Raw genomic sequence first — 17,751 nt, 5'->3', positions numbered from 1 at the left:
GCCAAGTTATGAGCAATTTTATATATATGCAAATGAGGTTTGAAATGGACAACTGGGCGTTTTTTTTCCGTTATGTCCAACTGGGCGTGTATTGTGTTTTTTAACTGGGCGTGTTTACGTGTATGATGCTGACCAATCAGTGACCAGTCAGCATCATACACTCCTCTACATTGATTTACACAGCAGCGATGTGCAGCCACATAAACGGAGATTAACGTTAATCAAGTGTCCTGATAATGAATACACATGATCATCCAGCCTGGACGTCATGTGTATTCAGAATCCTGACACTTCTGAATCTTTTCTTTGAGATTTCTAGCAAGTGAAATGAAATCTCGTTTATCTCCGAAATCTTGCGAGATTTCGTTTCCCGTGCTAGAAATCTCAAAGAAAAGAGTCAGAAGTGTCAGGATTCTGAATACACATGACCTCCAGGCTGGATTTCATGTGTATACATTATCAGGACACTGCAGTAACGTTAATCTCTGTTTATGTGGCTGCACATCGCTGCTGTGTAAATCAATGGAGATGAGTGTATGACGCTGACTGGTCACTGATTGGTCAGCGTCATACACGTAAACACGCCCAGTTAAAAACACAATACACGCCCAGTTGGACATAACGAAAAAAAAAACGCCCAGTTGTCCATTTCAAACCTCATTTGCATATATATAAAAAAGCTCATAACTTGGCCAAAAATGAACGTTTTTAAAAAAAACACAAAACATGTTACTGTTATCTACATTGCGGCGCCGATCACATGCAATAGGAGATAGGGATTTCAGAATCTGGTGACAGAGCCTCTTTAATACCTTATGTCCCTAGAGACAAAAGATCACCCACATGTAGAAATGCCGGAGTCTCGGGTCCCGAGGAAAAAGCACTCCACCTATGTGTCGATATATGGCACAGAGGTATATGGTGGTAATCAATACCGGGGTCTTTGGTTGGAAAGACATACCCTACATAATTAGATCCAACTCCCTATGTACAGAACCAACATCTATGAATCAGAGGACAAAGGGATCATAAATCATCCCATATAATAATAAACTAATTGCTACATCTACTAGGTTTCTGAGTTGTGCAGTGCCATGACAACATTACAGTATACACGGAAAAAAATATAAATAACAATCCTATGGACAAAAAAAAAACGACCACATGTGTTCAGTGTTCCTTTGTCCAGTTGGTGAGTGTCCTTTAATAACAAAACCCAGACTTTGTAGTAACGTCAATATTTGAGCTTGTTGACAGACTCTCGGTATTACTTTCACGCCACATGTCATAGTAAAGTAATATTAGGCCCCATGCACACGGCCGTGCCCGTAATCACGGAATGCAAAGTATGGAAGCACGGCCCGTAAAGTGCAAAAGAACGGACATGTTCCATAACTTTCTAAACATTTCTACGCCACTGACACCCATCCGTAGCGATACGGAAAGGTGTCCATGGCCAATAGAACTGAATGGGTCTAATTGTGGACCATATTACAGTCCGCAATTACGGTGAGTTTTTATGGTCATGTGCATGGAGCCTTACTAAATTGGTTGGGTTCTACCCTGTTTATGATTTTTTTTTTGTCTAATAGTTTGCTAATAACTTGATTGTTTATCTTGATTGTGTTCTTGCCATAGTTATACATAGTTTTAAAATACAGTAAATTTGGTAACGGTCAATCAATTTTTCCTGCTCCAACATGGGCTTTTTTTTTTTTCATTCATAGGAAGAGCCTAAGAAAGTTCGTTTCGATTATGATCTCTTTCTGCACCTTGAAGGCCACCCCCCTGTAAACCATCTACGCTGCGAGAAGCTTACTTTTAACAACCCAACTGAGGAGTTCAGGAGAAAACTGCTGAAGTCCGGAGGGGTGAGTCTAGAAAGTTGTACCATTCATTTCTGGCCATACGTAGTGTAATGTGACTGTCTGGTTGGAGGTTTGAGTGACTGCTGGCAGGGCATATTCCCTAGGTCCTGTGTGCTGGGGGCCTGGGCACCAACAACCCACTGATATTTAGATAAAGGTCTGGGGCAGTAAAATTAATATTTACCCAGGGAGGAAGACCGCCCAGCGGCTAAGCAATTTTTAATATGTTAACATTTTAAGAAACATTTAAAGACACCATTATTCAATCACAGTCCTTCACCTTGTCTGGATTTTTACAGTTTCTTTCATGGTGTTCTTAATAGTATGCATACAATAGTATACAAGTGACCTGAATAAAGAAGGTTTAGGCTACATTCACACATGAAAAAAAATGGCCATTAAAAACTGGTCAACTGTCAGTATTTCATGGTCATTTTGCATCAGTAGGTCTCCAAGTTTTCATCCATTTCCAGTCCGTCTGTCCGTTTTTAATGGCCGTTTAACATCCGTTTTGCATCTGTTTTTCATGGCCGTTAAAAAAAAAAAAAAAAAAAAAAAACATTTAATTTGTCATGCTTTTTTTGTCCCAACCCCCTGAAAACACCCAAAGGAAGGTCATTGTCATGATTGTTTCACAGCCCCCCTGTAGTTGATGGCACACAGACCCCCTGTATATGATGCCATACAGACCCCCCTGTATATAATGCCATACAGCTCCCCTGTAGGTGATGGCACACAGCCCCCCCTGTAGGTGATGGCACACAGCCCCCTTGTCCGCCTGAATGCCCTACACACTCATCGATGCAGCGCTGGCTACTTCACGTGTGGTCTCTAGTCTTACGGGTTCTGTGAAGTCGGCGCAATGACGTCATCTCGTCACCTTCGAAGAACCCGTAAGACTTGAGACCACACCTGTAGAGGACGGCGCTGCATTGGTGAGTGTGTGTAATCGTGCCGCCGATAGCCTGCAAGGGAACCAATAGTTCCCTTGCCTCTTGAATCCCCATGTCACAGATCTGTATTGACAGCCGTTAGAAACTGATCCATTGACTTCTATGGGGGCCGTCCGGCCGTGAAAACGGCCAAAAATAGGACATGTCCTATTTTTTGACAGCCAATATTCACGGGCCGTTTAAAAAACGGCAGTGTGAATACACCCATAGAACATCATTGTCATTGAATGTCTTTCACGGTCGTATGAATGTAGCTTTATGACATATTTATAATGTAATTGTAATGTGATTGCAATACTGAGTAAACCAATAATGCCGCAGTACTGCAAACTTGCTATAGGTTGTCATGGTTTTGTGTTGCTGTGCCCTGCAATAGGTCTCTTGTTAAAAGGGAACACTTTTCCAACCGTCCTTGTGATACATTCCCTTTTGAAGGAAAACAAAAAATAGAAGGTACCATAGAGCTGGTGTATGTCTGTGTAAATTAGTTCTTCAAGGGAATTTCCCCTCTTGAGTTAAAAAAAAAAATCAAAATAGGTTTAAAATACAGTGAAACATTTACTATGCATACTGGCTATCTGAGAGAACCACGCTGTAGAAAAACATTTTTTAATACAAGGTGGTCGCCTCGAGTCCTTACTGTATATCTCTATATTTGTCTGAGTACCAGTTTTCTAATAGATTTAAATCTTATGTATAGACATAGATTAAAAAGACCGCATTCTAGCTGCCTGCAGCCACCACTAGAGGGTGCTTAGCAGCTTTCTGCATACTGTTATACATTAAACTCAATAATAACATAATAACACAGTATGCAGTATGCTTCCCCTAGTGCTAGTTGCAGGCAACCAGACTTCTATGATTTAAATCTATTTCTGTGCAAGGGATTTGCAGCACTGTATAAAAAAAACGGAGCTCTGAACATTTATAAGAAATGTAAAAAAATTGAAAGGGGTTGTCCACTTTCTTAAAACGGATGACCTATCCACCAGATAGGTTCTCATTTATATGATCAGTGCGTGTCCGACATTCGGACCCTGCACCGATCCGCAACTCCGGCTGCCTCCGTCCACCGGATTTTTGGAACGGAATGCAGTAGTTGGAGCCGCAAGCAGATGGCTACGACCACTGCATAGAGGCTGCTCGGCGGAACTGCAGCTCTGCTTCTATTCCTCATATATATATATATATATATATATATATATATATATATATATATATATATATATATATATATATATATATATATATATATATATATATATATATATATACACACTACCGTTCAAAAGTTTGGGGTCACCCAGACAATTTTGTGTTTTCCATGAAAACTCACACTTATATTTATCAAATGAGTTGCAAAATGACTAGAAAATATAGTCGAGACATTGACAAGGTTTTAGAAATAATGATTTTTATTTGAAATAATAATTTTCTCCTTCAAACTTTGCTTTCGTCAAAGAATGCTCCATTTGCAGCAATTACAGCATTGCAGACCTTTTGGCATTCTAGCTGTTAATTTGCTGAGGTAATCGGGAGAAACTTCTCTCCATGCTTCCAGAAGCCCCTCCCACAAGTTGGATTGGCTTGATGGGCACTTCTTGCGTACCATACGGTCAAGCTTCTCCCACAACAGCTCCATGGGGTTGAGATCTGGTGACTGCGCTGGCCACTCCATTACAGATAGAATACCAGCTGCCTGCTTCTTCCCTAAAATAGTTCTTGCATAATTTGGAGGTGTGCTTTGGGTCATTGTCCTGTTGTAGGATGAAATTGGCTCCAATCAAGCGCTGTCCACAGGGTATGGCATGGCGTTGCAAAATGGAGTGATAGCCTTCCTTATTCAAAATCCCTTTTACCTTGTACAAATCTCCCCCTTTACCAGCACCAAAGCAACCCCAGACCATCACATTACCTCCACCATTCTTGACAGATGGCGTCAGGCACTCTTCCAGCATCTTTTCAGTTGTTCTGCGTCTCACAAATGTTCTTCTGTGTGATCCAAACACCTCAAACTTCGATTGTTGTCCATAACACTTTTTTCCTATCTTCCTCTGTCCAATGTCTGTGTTCTTTTGCCCATATTAATCTTTTCCTTTTATTAGCCAGTCTCAGATATGGCTTTTTCTTTGCCACTCTGCCCTGAAGGCCAGCATCCAGGAGTCGCCTCTTCACTGTAGATGTTGACACTGGCGTTTTGCGGGTACTATTTAATGAAGCTGCCAGTTGAGGACCTGTGAGGCATCTATTTCTCAAACTAGAGACTCTAATGTACTTGTCTTGTTGCTCAGTTGTGCAGCGGGGCCTACCACTTCTCTTTCTACTCTGGTTAGAGCCTATTTGTGCTGTCCTCTGAAGGGAGTAGTACACACCGTTGTAGGAAATCTTCAGTTTCTTGGCAATTTCTCGCATGGAATAGCCTTCATTTCTAAGAACAAGAAAACACAGTCGAGTTTCACATGAAAGCTCTCTTTTTCTAGCCATTTGGAGAGTTTAATCGAACCCACAAATGTAATGCTCCAGATTCACATCTAGCTCAAAGGAAGGTCAGTTCTATAGCTCCTCTAAACAGCAAAACTGTTTACAGCGGTGCTAACATAATTGCACAAGGGTTTTCAAGTGTTTTCTAATCATCCATTAGCCTTCTAACACAGTTAGCAAATACAATGTACCATTAGAACACTGGAGTGATGGTTGCTGGAAATGGGCCTCTATACACCTATGTAGATATTGTATTAAAAACCAGACGTTTGCAGCTAGAATAGTCATTTAACACATTAACAATGTATAGAGTGTATTTCTGACTAATTTAATGTTATCCTCATTGAAAAAAACTGTGCTTTTCTTTCAAAAATAAGGACATTTCAAAGTGACCCTAAACTTTTGAACGGTAGTGTATATAATAATAATAATAATCTTTATATAGCGCCAACATATTACGCAGCACTTTACAATTTAGAGGGGACATGAAACAAACAATATCAGACATTACATAGTGACAAAGTTCATTTACAATTCAAACCTGGGGAGTGAGGACCCTGCTCGCAAGAGCTTACAGTCTATGAGGACATAAGGGAGACACAAAGTGTAACAGTGTTTGTTCTGTACAATGGTCCTGCCATTTTTATACACATGCGGTGGTAACATAAAGCTGGCTGAGCCGGTCACCAGCCAGTATCCGTGTATGACGGACATGAAGAGAAGGAGTGTGAGGGAATCTTGTTCTGATGACTAAAAGGAGGGCCATGGAAAGGAGCCAGATTAGGGAATGTTATAGGCCTGTCTAAATAGATGTGTTTTCAGGGCACGTTTAAAACTGTGGATATTGGGAATTAATCGGATTGTCTGGGGTAGCACATTCCAGAGGACTGGTGCAGCACGAGAGAAATCCTGGAGACGGTAGTGGGAGGTTCGGATTATGGAGGATTTTAATCTAAGGTCGTTGGCAGAACGTAGAGCCCGAGTAGGGTGGTAGACAGAGATGAGGGAGGAGATGTAAGGAGGTGCAGCACCGTGGAGAGCTTTGTGGGTGAGATTAATACGTTTGAATTTTATTCGGAAGGGGATGGGCAACCAGTGCAGTGACTGGCACAGATTAAAGGGGTTGGTGTAGCGTTTGGTCATAAAGTTGAGCCTGGCTGCTGCATTGAGGATAGATTGGAGAGGGGAGTGTTTAGTGAGGGGAAGACCGACTAGTAATGAGTTACAGTAATCAAGACGAGAGTGAATCAGAGCAACAATGAGTTTTGGCGGTTTCCTCCGTAAGAAAAGAGCGGATTCTGGAGATGTTTTTGAGGTGAAAATGACAGGAGCGTGAAAGTGATTGTGATGTGTCACGATCTGTGGGTATGTTGACCCACTAGGCCGCACCACCGTAGCGGAGTAGCAGCCGGCCAAGCAACAGTCTATGAAGTCTATTGAACGTCCTTTGTACAGGAGTACCTGTAAGAGTCCAGGCCGTACCAGAGGCTTTGGCACGGATGGAACTGCATGTGGCAGATGACACCAAACGTGTTATATTACAGCAGGCGGACTCCAACACTAGATAAGGCAGAGGAACAAACACAGCACAGGATACAGGAATCTGCATACGGGAACACTGGGAACAGGATACAACTAAGGGACCATTTGCTTAGACTAACATGGGAATATAACAACAACAACAACAACGCTCAGGCAAGGAGTGTATATAGTTTTATAGTCCAGGCTGATCTGGAGATAATTGCTAACATTTTTCATGTACATGCATCGGAAGATATTGTTCATGAAATCCTGGAAGACCACAGGAACGTTACACAGACCGAAGGGCATCACCAGGTATTCGTAGTGCCCGTCTCGAGTTTTGAATGCCGTCTTCCACTCATCACCCTGACGGATTCGGATCAAGTTGTAAGTCCCACGCAAGTCCAGCTTAGAGAAAATCTTGGCTCCTCGTATACGGTCAAATAACTTGGGGATTAGTGGCAATGGATATTTATTCTTGACGATGGTCTGGTTGAGACCACGATAGTCGATACAGGGTCGAAGAGATCAGAAGGATTTTCATATAAAACCCTCTCAAGATTCTCCTTGACATAGGCCGACATGGCCTGGGTCTCTGGCAAGGAGAGCGGATATACCCGACCATGGGGAGGTGTGGTGTCTGGAACTAGCTCGATCGAACTGTTGTAAGACCGATAAGGAGGAAGCATCTCAGCCTCATTCTTGCTAAAGCCATCTGCAAACTGTGCATAGTGAGTAGGTAGTCCTGCTAATGACTTTGGCAGAGGAGGCAGGACAGGAGGGATCTGTGACAGGCAGCGGTGGAGACACTTGGAGCCCCATTGGAGAACTTCTCCGGAATTCCAGTCAAGAACTGGGGCATGCAGCCGGAGCCAAGGCAGGCCCAGCAAAACAGGATTGATGGCTTTAGGTCATTCTGGAATACAAGGAAAGCAATCTGTTAAGTGTGAAGAGCTCCAACTTGGAACCTCACTGGCTTAGTCTCAGACATGATCTGATTAGCCAGAGGAAGTCCATTCACCGAGGCAACAGCCAGGGGCGTCTCCAGTGCGACCGTGGGCAACTAGAGTCGTTCCACTAAGTCCTGTTGGATAAAGTTTTCGGTGGACCCAGAGTCCAGGTAGTCAGAGACCTGGTGCGTTTTCTCACCGGACACTTTGGTCACGGGAATGGACAATTTGGGAGAGGATTTATTATTTAGTGCCGTTCCACCTAGGGTTGTCTTTCCAACTAATCCTAGGTGATGGAGTTTTCCGGCTTCTGGGGACACACGCATAGAATCGCCTCCGAGGCCGCAATACAGACAGTCCTTAAGTTCTTCTGTGGCGTTTCTCCTGGACTGACAACTTGAGTCAGTCTACCTGTATAGGTTCCTCTGGCGGGACAACTGATGAGGGCAGCAGGGGTCGCTGGAATGTAGGAACTAGCCGAGGGAATCTTCGGTCCCGGCAAGCCTCTTAGGCCCGTTCCTGGATCAATATGTCAATCCGGTTGGTCAGAAGGATGACAGCATTTAGTGTAGATGGTAGATCTTGAGTGGCAAGCTCGTCTTTAATGCAAGAGGACAGTCCCTGTCAGAAGGTAGCCACCGAGGCATCGTTCTAGGCCAGTTCCATGCCAGGGTACTGAACTGGATTGCGTGTCTCCTTGGCGAAGGGTTAGCAGAGATGCAGCTGCAGAAGATTCTCTCCCCGGTTCCTCAAATACCATAAGGAAAATCTGTAGGAAAATTTGTAGAGGTCTCCGGACTCTCACGTTCCCAAATGGGGTTCGCCCATGCCAGTGCCTTGCCAGTATGGAGGGAGATTATGAAGGCGATCTTTGCGTCGTCAGAAGGAAATGACCTCGCGTTCAGGCTGAAGTGGATCTGGCATTGATTTAAAAATCCCCGGCACGTCTTAGCATCCCCCATCGTAGCAAGACGTTAGCGGCAGGGAGAGTCTGGGATCGGTATTGACAGGTGGTGTAGCAGGTGCCGTGAAAGACTGCAGCTTGAGCATCCATACTATGTGCAATGGCGTTCACTGTCTGGAGGAGTTGGTCCTGCCATGACCGGGGGTCTCGTATGTCTGCCTGCATTACTTGTGAAGTAGTCATGGTCTTGGGTTGACCAGTGGGGTCCGTGGCTTGAGCGTACTGTCACGATCTGTGAATATGTGGACCCATTAGGCCGCACCTCTGAGGCGGAGTAGCAGCTGGCCAAACAACCGTTTCTAAAGTCTATGCAAAGTCCTTAGTACAAGAGTACCTGTAAGAGTTCAGACAGTAGCAGAGGCTTTGGCACAGATGGAACTGGATGTGGCAGATGACGCCAGACGTGGTGGATGATACCAGACCTAGTATATTACAGCAGGCGTGGGAGATAACACAGCACGACTCCAACACTAGATAAGGCACAGGAACAAACACAGCACAGGATACAGGAATCGGGATACGGGAACACTGGGAACAGGATACAACCAAGGGACCATTTGCCTCGACGAACATGGGAATACAACAACAATGCTCAGGCAAGGAATGGAAGGGCAGAGCCCTTTTTATAGTCCATGGTGATCTGGGGATAATTGCTAATAGTTTGCATGTGCGCACGCTGGCCCTTTAAGGCTCGGAATGCGCGCACGCACCCTAGAGGACACTTCAGTGCTGACGTCCTCTCCGAGGAGGGAGACGACGCCAAGATGACAGAGGTCTGCGGTGGCTGTCGTCGGGAGGTAAGTGAAGGCGGCAGACTCTCTTTCTCTCTATCTTTCTTTCTCTTTCTTTCATTCTTTCTCTCTGTCCCTTTCTTTCTCTCTCTGTCCCTTTCTTTCTTTCTTTTTCTCTCTCTGTCCCTTTCTTTCTCTCTCTGTCCCTTTCTTTTTCTCTCTGTCCCTTTCTTTTTCTCTCTGTCCCTTTCTTTTTCTCTCTGTCCCTTTCTTTCTCTCTCTGTCCTTTTCTTTCTCTCTCTGTCCCTTTCTCTCTCTCTCCCTTTCTTTCTCTCTCTCTTTCTTTCTCTCTGTCCCTCTTTCTTTCTCTCTTTCTCTCTCTGTCCCTTTATTTCTTTCTTTCTTTCCTCTCTTTCTTTCTTTCTTTCTTTCTTTCTCTCTCTGTCCCTCTTTCTTTCTCTCTCTGTCACTCTTTCTTTCTCTCTCTGTCACTCTTTCTTTCTTTCTTTCTTTCTTTCTTTCTTTCTTTCTTTCTTTCTTTCTTTCTTTCTTTCTTTCTTTCTTTCTTTCTTTCCTCTCTCTTTCACTCTCTCTTTCACTCTCTTTCCCCTCTCTCTCTCTTTCCCCTCTCTCTCTTTCCCCTCTCTCTCTCTCTTTCCCCTCTCTCTCTCTCTTTCCCCTCTCTCTCTCTCTTTCCCCTCTCTCTCTCTCTTTCCCCTCTCTCTCTCTCTTTCCCCTCTCTCTCTCTCTTTCCCCTCTCTCTCTCTCTTTCCCCTCTCTCTCTCTTTCCCCTCTCTCTCTCTCTCTTTCCCCTCTCTCTCTCTCTTTCCCCTCTCTCTCTCTCTCTTTCCCCTCTCTCTCTCTCTCTTTCCCCTCTCTCTCTCTCTCTTTCCCCTCTCTCTCTCTCTTTCCCCTCTCTCTCTCTCTTTCCCCTCTCTCTCTCTCTTTCCCCTCTCTCTCTTTCCCCTCTCTCTCTCTCTCTTTTTCCCCTCTCTCTCTCTCTTTCCCCCCTCTCTCTCTCTCTCTTTCCCCCCCTCTCTCTCTCTTTCCCCTCTCTCTCTCTCTTTCCCCTCTCTCTCTCTCTTTCTCCCCCCTCTCTCTCTTTCTCCCCCCTCTCTCTCTCTCTTTCCCCTCTCTCTCTCTCTCTTTCCCCTCTCTCTCTCTCTCTTTCCCCTCTCTCTCTCTCCTCGCCACATAACACCTCAAAAATTGGATCAAGTGGTGTGGGATGATTGTGCGATGCCGGCAGATTGATACGCGCCTAGCCCAGGATTTCAGCACTGTTCAATATTGCGTGAGATGGGAGAACATCAACAAATGGGAATGACAGCAAGAGGTGCGCGGAGGCAATCATCTCATTGGAAGAATGGCGCGTAGTAGGGCTAGGCGATTAATCAAATTCACCTTTCAAGGCCTCTGACGATTTCTGTTTTTTAACAGAATAGTTGAATCGGTTCCCTAGTGGCGCCGTACTGCAGGAGGAAGCTCCGCATTGTCACCTGCCTGGTCTGCCCCATCTGAGAAACTGCGTCACGTCGCCTCATCTGCTCCCTGTTCTGTCCCGGCTCTGCCTTTATCGTTTCACATGACCGTGATCAGGCCGTGAAAAACGGTCCATATGTTGGCCGGATTTCCCGGCCCGACCACGGTACATGTGAACGGGACTCCTGGCATCATAGTCATATATAATGCTAGTAGTCCCTGCTTCCATACGGAACTGCTATTCTGTACTGAACAAAATGTTACAGCACGGAACAGCAGTTCCGTGGGGAAGCAGGGACTCCTGGCGTCCGCCGAGGTTGCGGACGCCAGGAGTCCCTGCTTCTCCACGGAACTGCTGTTCCGTGCTGTAACATTTTGTTCAGTACAGAATAGCAGTTCCGTATGGAAGCAGGGACTACTAGCATTATATATGACTATGATGCCAGGAGTCCCGTTCACATGTACCGTGGTCGGGCCGGGAAATCCGGCCAACATATGGACCGTTTTTCACGGCCTGATCACGGTCGTGTGAAACGATAAAGGCAGAGCCGGGACAGAACAGGGAGCAGATGAGGCGACGTGACGCAGTTTCTCAGATGGGGCGGACCAGGCGGGTGACAATGCGGAGCTTCCTCCTGCAGTACGGCGCCACTAGGGAACCGATTCAACTATTCTGTGTAAATCAATGGAGATGAGTGTATGATGCTCATTGGTCACTGATTGGTCAGCGTCATACACGTAAACATGCCCAGTTAAAAACACAATACACGCCCAGTTGGACATAACGAAAAAAAAACGCCCAGTTGTCCATTTCAAACCTCATTTGCATATATATAAAATAGCTCATAACTTGGCCAAAAATGAACGTTTTAAAAAACAAATCAAAACGTTACGTTATCTACATTGCAGCGCCGATCACATACAATAGGAGATAGGGATTTGAGAATCTGGTGACAGAGCCTCTTTAATGTGCTTCTTTTTGAGCCACTACTTTGTTGCCTTGGCTGTATGTTTCGGGTCATTGTCGTGCTGGAAGACCCAGCCATGAGCCATTTTTAATGTCCTGGTGGAGGGAAGGAGGTTGTCACTCAGGATTTGACGGTACATGGCTCCATCCATTCTCCCATTGATGCGGTGAAGTAGTCCTGTGCCCTTAGCAGAGAAACACCCCCAAAACATAATGTTTCCACCTCCATGCTTGACAGTGGGGACGGTGTTCTTTGGGTCATAGGCAGCATTTCTCTTCCTCCAAACACGGCGAGTTGAGTTAATGCCAAAGAGCTCAATTTTAGTCTCATCTGACCACAGCACCTTCTCCCAATCACTCTCAGAATCATCCAGATGTTCATTTGCAAACTTCAGACGGGCCTGTACATGTGCCTTCTTGAGCAGGGGGACCTTGCGGGCACTGCAGGATTTTAATCCATTACGGCGTAATGTGTTACCAATGGTTTTCTTGGTGACTGTGGTCCCAGCTGCCTTGAGATCATTAACAAGTTCCCCCAGTGTAGTTTTCGGCTGAGCTCTCGCCTTCCTCAGGATCAAGGATACCCCACGAGGTGAGATTTTGCATGGAGCCCCAGATCGATGTCGATTGACAGTCATTTTGTATGTCTTCCATTTTCTTACTATTGCACCAACAGTTGTCTCCTTCTCACCCAGCGTCTTACTTATGGTTTTGTAGCCCATTCCAGCCTTGTGCTGGTCTATGATCTTGTCCCTGACATCCTTAGAAAGCACTCTGGTCTTGCCCATGTTGTAGAGGTTAGAGTCAGACTGATTAATTGAGTCTGTGGACAGGAGTCCTTTATATAGGTGACCATGTAAGACAGCTGTCTTTAATGCAGGCACCAAGTTGATTTGGAGCGTGTAACTGGTCTGGAGGAGGCTGAACTCTTAATGGTTGGTAGGGGATCAAATACTTATTTCTCTGTGCACAATGCAAATAAATATATATAATTTTGACTGTGATTTTTTTTATTTTTATTATATATAATCTATCTCTCACTGGTAAAATTAACCTAGCCTAAAAATTCTAGACTGTTCATGACTTTCACAGTGGGCAGACTTACAAAATCAGCAAGAGATCAAATACTTATTTCCTTCACTGTACCTTCTATGTAGGGCTCTGACGTGGTGTGAATGCAGACATAAATAAATACACGCTTTCACCACTGATTATGGGGGAATTTTTGTTTTTACTTTACTAATATACACAATTGGCACACTTCCTTTTATCTTCTGCACAGGTTAAATTTTTTAGTATGATGCTGCTAAGTGAAATTATCCGCAATAGAGACATAAATTGAGTTCTACCTTTATCTAACTATTGTATCTATGCTATGGCTGGATATACAGGCACATGAAAGTATATAGAAATCACAAACTAATGACTTAAACAAACACAGTAATAACTTTTTAATCCAACTAAATGATAGAACCATAGTAAATGAGAGATGACCGCAGTAGAGAGATGCTCTTAGTGAAATGTTACAGAGAGCCTTGTTGACATGCAATAAATTGGCTCTTAGTGCAATAGCCAGAGATAAGCTAAGTGTGTGTTGTTTGTAAAGGGACAGGTGAACAAACACAGTGTGCCTTTCCAGGCAACATCCAATACAAAGTGCACTGCTTTTTCCACCAGTCTTTTGACGTTAATGTTTCCCCGCAAAGGAAATGAGCTACTATGTGCTTTACATAGTGGGTCACCTTGTTATGTATGCTGATGAGACTGAGCATTAAAAGGGTAGGAAAGATTAATTGAACCATATTAAGGGACTTTGGGACTGACTGAAAGATTGGCCTAGTGCGAATCACTGCTGGACTGTAAAATAAAGTAGAATGCAAACTGTAAAGAAGCGCCATTAAATCGTACATCATCCCTTTTTAGAGTGTGTTGATATCTTTATCATTTTTTCACAGCAGGTGTATATTGCAAAATGACAGATGTGAAAGGTCTTGGCAATAGTAATCTATTTCCTAATGATTACTATTCTTTTAAGAGGAGATATATTGAACTTGTCAGCCTATCTGTTTTATTTTGTTCATCCTCCTACATTTTAAGTCATGGTGAAAATGAACTACATCAGCCAGGATTAATGTGCAATCTTTCAGCTGACAGTCAGAAATCCGCGCTATGATGAGCCTAATAATATGCGATCGGAATAGCGCTCTAGTAATTGCTTGGTTTAAACCGACTGACAATCTGAGAATAAATCGTATTTTAATTAAACAGAAGTCGCTTTAGCAATAAAAAGAGTGCATATGTTGTGTACGGTTTCTTTGATCATCTATATATTTAATATAAATAAGAAACACAATATATTTACTGTCAATATCACTTTCTAATTGTATGACTCCATCATAAATGTTAGGCTCCTGAAATTTATATTAATAAAATGGCCATTGTTCACATTACACTGCCTTTGTGTATATCTTTTGCCTATGTTGAAACATAAGTTATTAAATTATTACTATCTAGATAAGGAAATACAAGGTTCTAGTTTAGAGAAAATGAATTTAGTACGCAATCCCACCAGGTCTAGACTCTGATCTCACGGTACTCAGAGATCGTCTGCGACTTCGGGACATGTCCAGGGTCAATGAAATCCTGCCTAAATAAACGTTTAAAATATTTTTATTGGTGTAGTATTTAAAATAGGGCACTCATGCCAAAATATACTGTGAATAGGCGTTTGGCAAAACAGAGACACAGTTCCCTGATCAGGTGTAAAAGTAAGGTAGTGATTGGTACACCTTCGTGTCGATACAACACCTGACAGGAGTAGTGATTCACACCACTCGTCCGTTTGCCGTAACGATACAAAATAGCTCAGCCTCATATGAATGTTCCACATGCACCGATACTATGTGCACCACTTGAAACATGAACAGAGAACTAGCAAAAATAAATGTGGTCTGTTTGCCACAGATAAGCAATTTTCCAGCAATTTTCCAGCAATCTTCCAACGCGTTTCTGCAACCCTCTGAACCAGAGGGGAACGTCCTCAGGGGTTTTGTTAATTGCTTGTACTAGTTTGAGCAGCTACCATACAGCACATATTATGCTGCTGAATTTGTGTATTCTCCGGAGCGCAATGAGACACTAATGCCTGGTCTAACGCACGCCGGAGACTCTCACAAGACTTGTACAGCTAGCCCCGCCTATACGAGAAGCGTAATAGATCAGACAGAGCCTATCGGTGTGTCACAGCGTATGAGTAACGCCCACCGATCCGACCTGCCCATAGTAACCAAAACGCCAATCTGAGAGATGCATAAAGCATCAACAGTTTCTAGGGGAGATTCAGGCGGTTTACAAGTACGTTTGATGCATAAACAGGCAAGTGTGCATGTGTGCTAAACACAGAGCAGACTGACTGTGTAAATGAAGCGGTGATCAGTTAACAGTTTTATGCCGATGACAATGTCCTATCTAAACACCCGATTGTAGATGAAAACAATTGGGTGCATAAGATGAGAAAACGAAACAAAGAACTATAGAGCACGCTCAGTGCCCCATCTCAGTAAACATTATAGGTAGAGAGATAGTTGTAAATTGAGACCCATTAGACGGATTGCTAAAAGGATAGAGTTCATTAAACCTAGTGCCCATAAAGGGCTACCATAGCTAACTTTTAACCGAAGCTGTATTTTGCACTTGTTATAGATGTGCTAACAAAGATATTATTGCCAAATAAACATACAAAAAAGGAAGGCTAAAGGAAGGAAAGAAAGGATAGATATTCATTAAGTCCCAATCTACTAACTGTTTTCATTCTGAAAATCCATTGGGCTTCCTTCTGCAGAATTATTTTATCCCATTCACCCCCTCTGATTGGTGGCTCAATGTGTTCCATCCCCTGGAACTTAAGGACGATGGGATCACCAGAATGATGCTCCCATACATGTCTGGAGACTGAGGTATCCTCCTTCCTATTAATATAAACAAATGTGATCTCTGACCCTCCGTCTGAATTCTCGTCTAGTCTTTCCAACATAATGTATACCACAGACACAGGTGATAAGATACACTACTCCCTTTGTCAAGCAGTTAATAAAAGATCTTGTATAAAAGTTTTCACCTGTGGTTGTACTTACAAACTTACGGGTACTGAGAATGGCGCAGCAGGCTTTGCATCTCCCACATTTAAACGTACCTTTTGTATTCGATGACAGCCAGGTAGTATTTTTTACTTCAAGGTGGCTATGAACTAGCCTATCTATAATATTTCGGCCTCTTTTGAAAGTAATAAGTGGTCTATCACCTACCAAGCTGCCTACATCTGGATCCGATTTGAGGATATCCCAATAAAGGGTGAGTATCCTCCTAACCTCACGATGTGCAGCATCATAGGTACCTATCACTCTAATTGTCTCATCCTGTACTGAACGTACTTTGGGGTTTAACAAACAGTCTATTGGCGCCCAGAGCGTGTTGATATGCAGTTTTAAGCACATGATTAGGATAACCTCTCCGCACAAATCTGTCTCTTAGACCTTTCGCTGAGAATTTGAAATCCGAAATTGTGGTACAATTGCGTCTTGCCCTAATGTATTGCCCCTTAGGTATACCTTTCTTGAGTGGGACAGGATGCCAGCTATCCCATCTCAGCAGATTGTTAGTTTGCTTAGTCTTTTCTGTACATTTCCGTTCGTAAGTAGCCCATATCGGTTTTCTCAATCTTAATGTCCAGGACGGTAATGTGTTGCTCCTGTATTTCTGACGTAAAGAAGAGACCCACATCATTGATGTTTAAAATAGACACAAACTCACTAAATTCAGCCGCAGTTCCTGACCAAAGAATCAACACATCATCAATGAATCTTAGCCATAGCTCAATATGCGATGTGTATTTCTCCATCCCATCACTGAATACATATTCCTTTTCCCACCAGCCCAGGTATAGATTGGCATAGGTAGGGGCACATGGGCTTCCCATTGCTACTCCTCTGAGCTGGTGGAAGATCTTATTCTCAAAAAGGAAGAAATTATGCTCCAAGACATAACACAATAATTTTATTACAAATTGATTGTGGGCATAGAATTGGGTTCCTCTATCCTGGAGGAAGTACTCCACTGCTCGACAGCCCAAAGTATGAGGGATGGAACTGTAGAGTGCCTCCACATCCAGACTAGCCATGAGAACATTTGGTTCGACTTTAATACCTTCAAGTTTTCTGAGCACCTCCATAGTGTCTCGTACATATGATGGAAGTGCCATAACAAAAGGTCTAAGTATCTTGTCAACGTAAACGCTGGCATTTTGCGAAATACTCCCGATGCCAGAAACGATAGGACGACCTTTGAGGGGATGGAGTCCCTTATGTACCTTGGGGAGACTATAAAAAGTCACCACTTGCGGGCAAGTCCCTAGTATAAAGGTAAATTCCTTATCATTAATAATCTTAGTCTGTTTAGCCTCAAGTAAAATACCTCTGAGCTCGACCAGAAATTTCTGTGTGGGGTTGTTACTCAGAACCTGATAACAGCATTAGTCTTTCAAAATGTTCATACAAATAGTGACATAGTGGCTACGATCAAGAATCACTACATTTCCACCCTTGTCCGAAGATTTAATCACTATTTCAGAGTCATTTTCCAGGGTCTGAAGGGCCGACACTTCCTCCAACGATAAATTGAAATCACAGTGCCTATTCGGCTCCAACTTAGCAAGTTGGTCCGTGACCACTTTCAAAAAAACATCAAGTAACGTGTTATCGTTCATAGAAGGATTTTTAGTTGAGGGTAGTCTAAGATCCGTGAATGGTCCCTCACCCAGCTCTCTCTGACCCTCATCC

The 17,751-nt window shown here is 43.5% G+C and overlaps 1 protein-coding gene across 5 annotated transcripts in view; it reads left to right on the top strand.

Moving 5' to 3' along the window:
• MLLT3 (MLLT3 super elongation complex subunit) overlaps nucleotides 1–17,751 on the top strand; it is a 270,826-nt gene that overhangs the window by 151,577 nt on the left and 101,498 nt on the right. For all 5 annotated transcript variants that reach the window (XM_075825946.1, XM_075825963.1, XM_075825938.1 and 2 more), the window contains one exon: nucleotides 1,728–1,871. In XM_075825946.1, coding sequence (XP_075682061.1) covers nucleotides 1,728–1,871 — 144 coding nt within the window. The remainder of the gene's footprint in view (nucleotides 1–1,727; nucleotides 1,872–17,751) is intronic.

The sequence above is a fragment of the Rhinoderma darwinii genome, chromosome 1 (assembly GCF_050947455.1).
Source record: "Rhinoderma darwinii isolate aRhiDar2 chromosome 1, aRhiDar2.hap1, whole genome shotgun sequence".
Lineage (NCBI taxonomy): Eukaryota > Metazoa > Chordata > Amphibia > Anura > Rhinodermatidae > Rhinoderma > Rhinoderma darwinii.
Note: the sequence above shows the minus strand (reverse complement) of the source record. Positions and strands in the feature narration are given on the sequence as shown.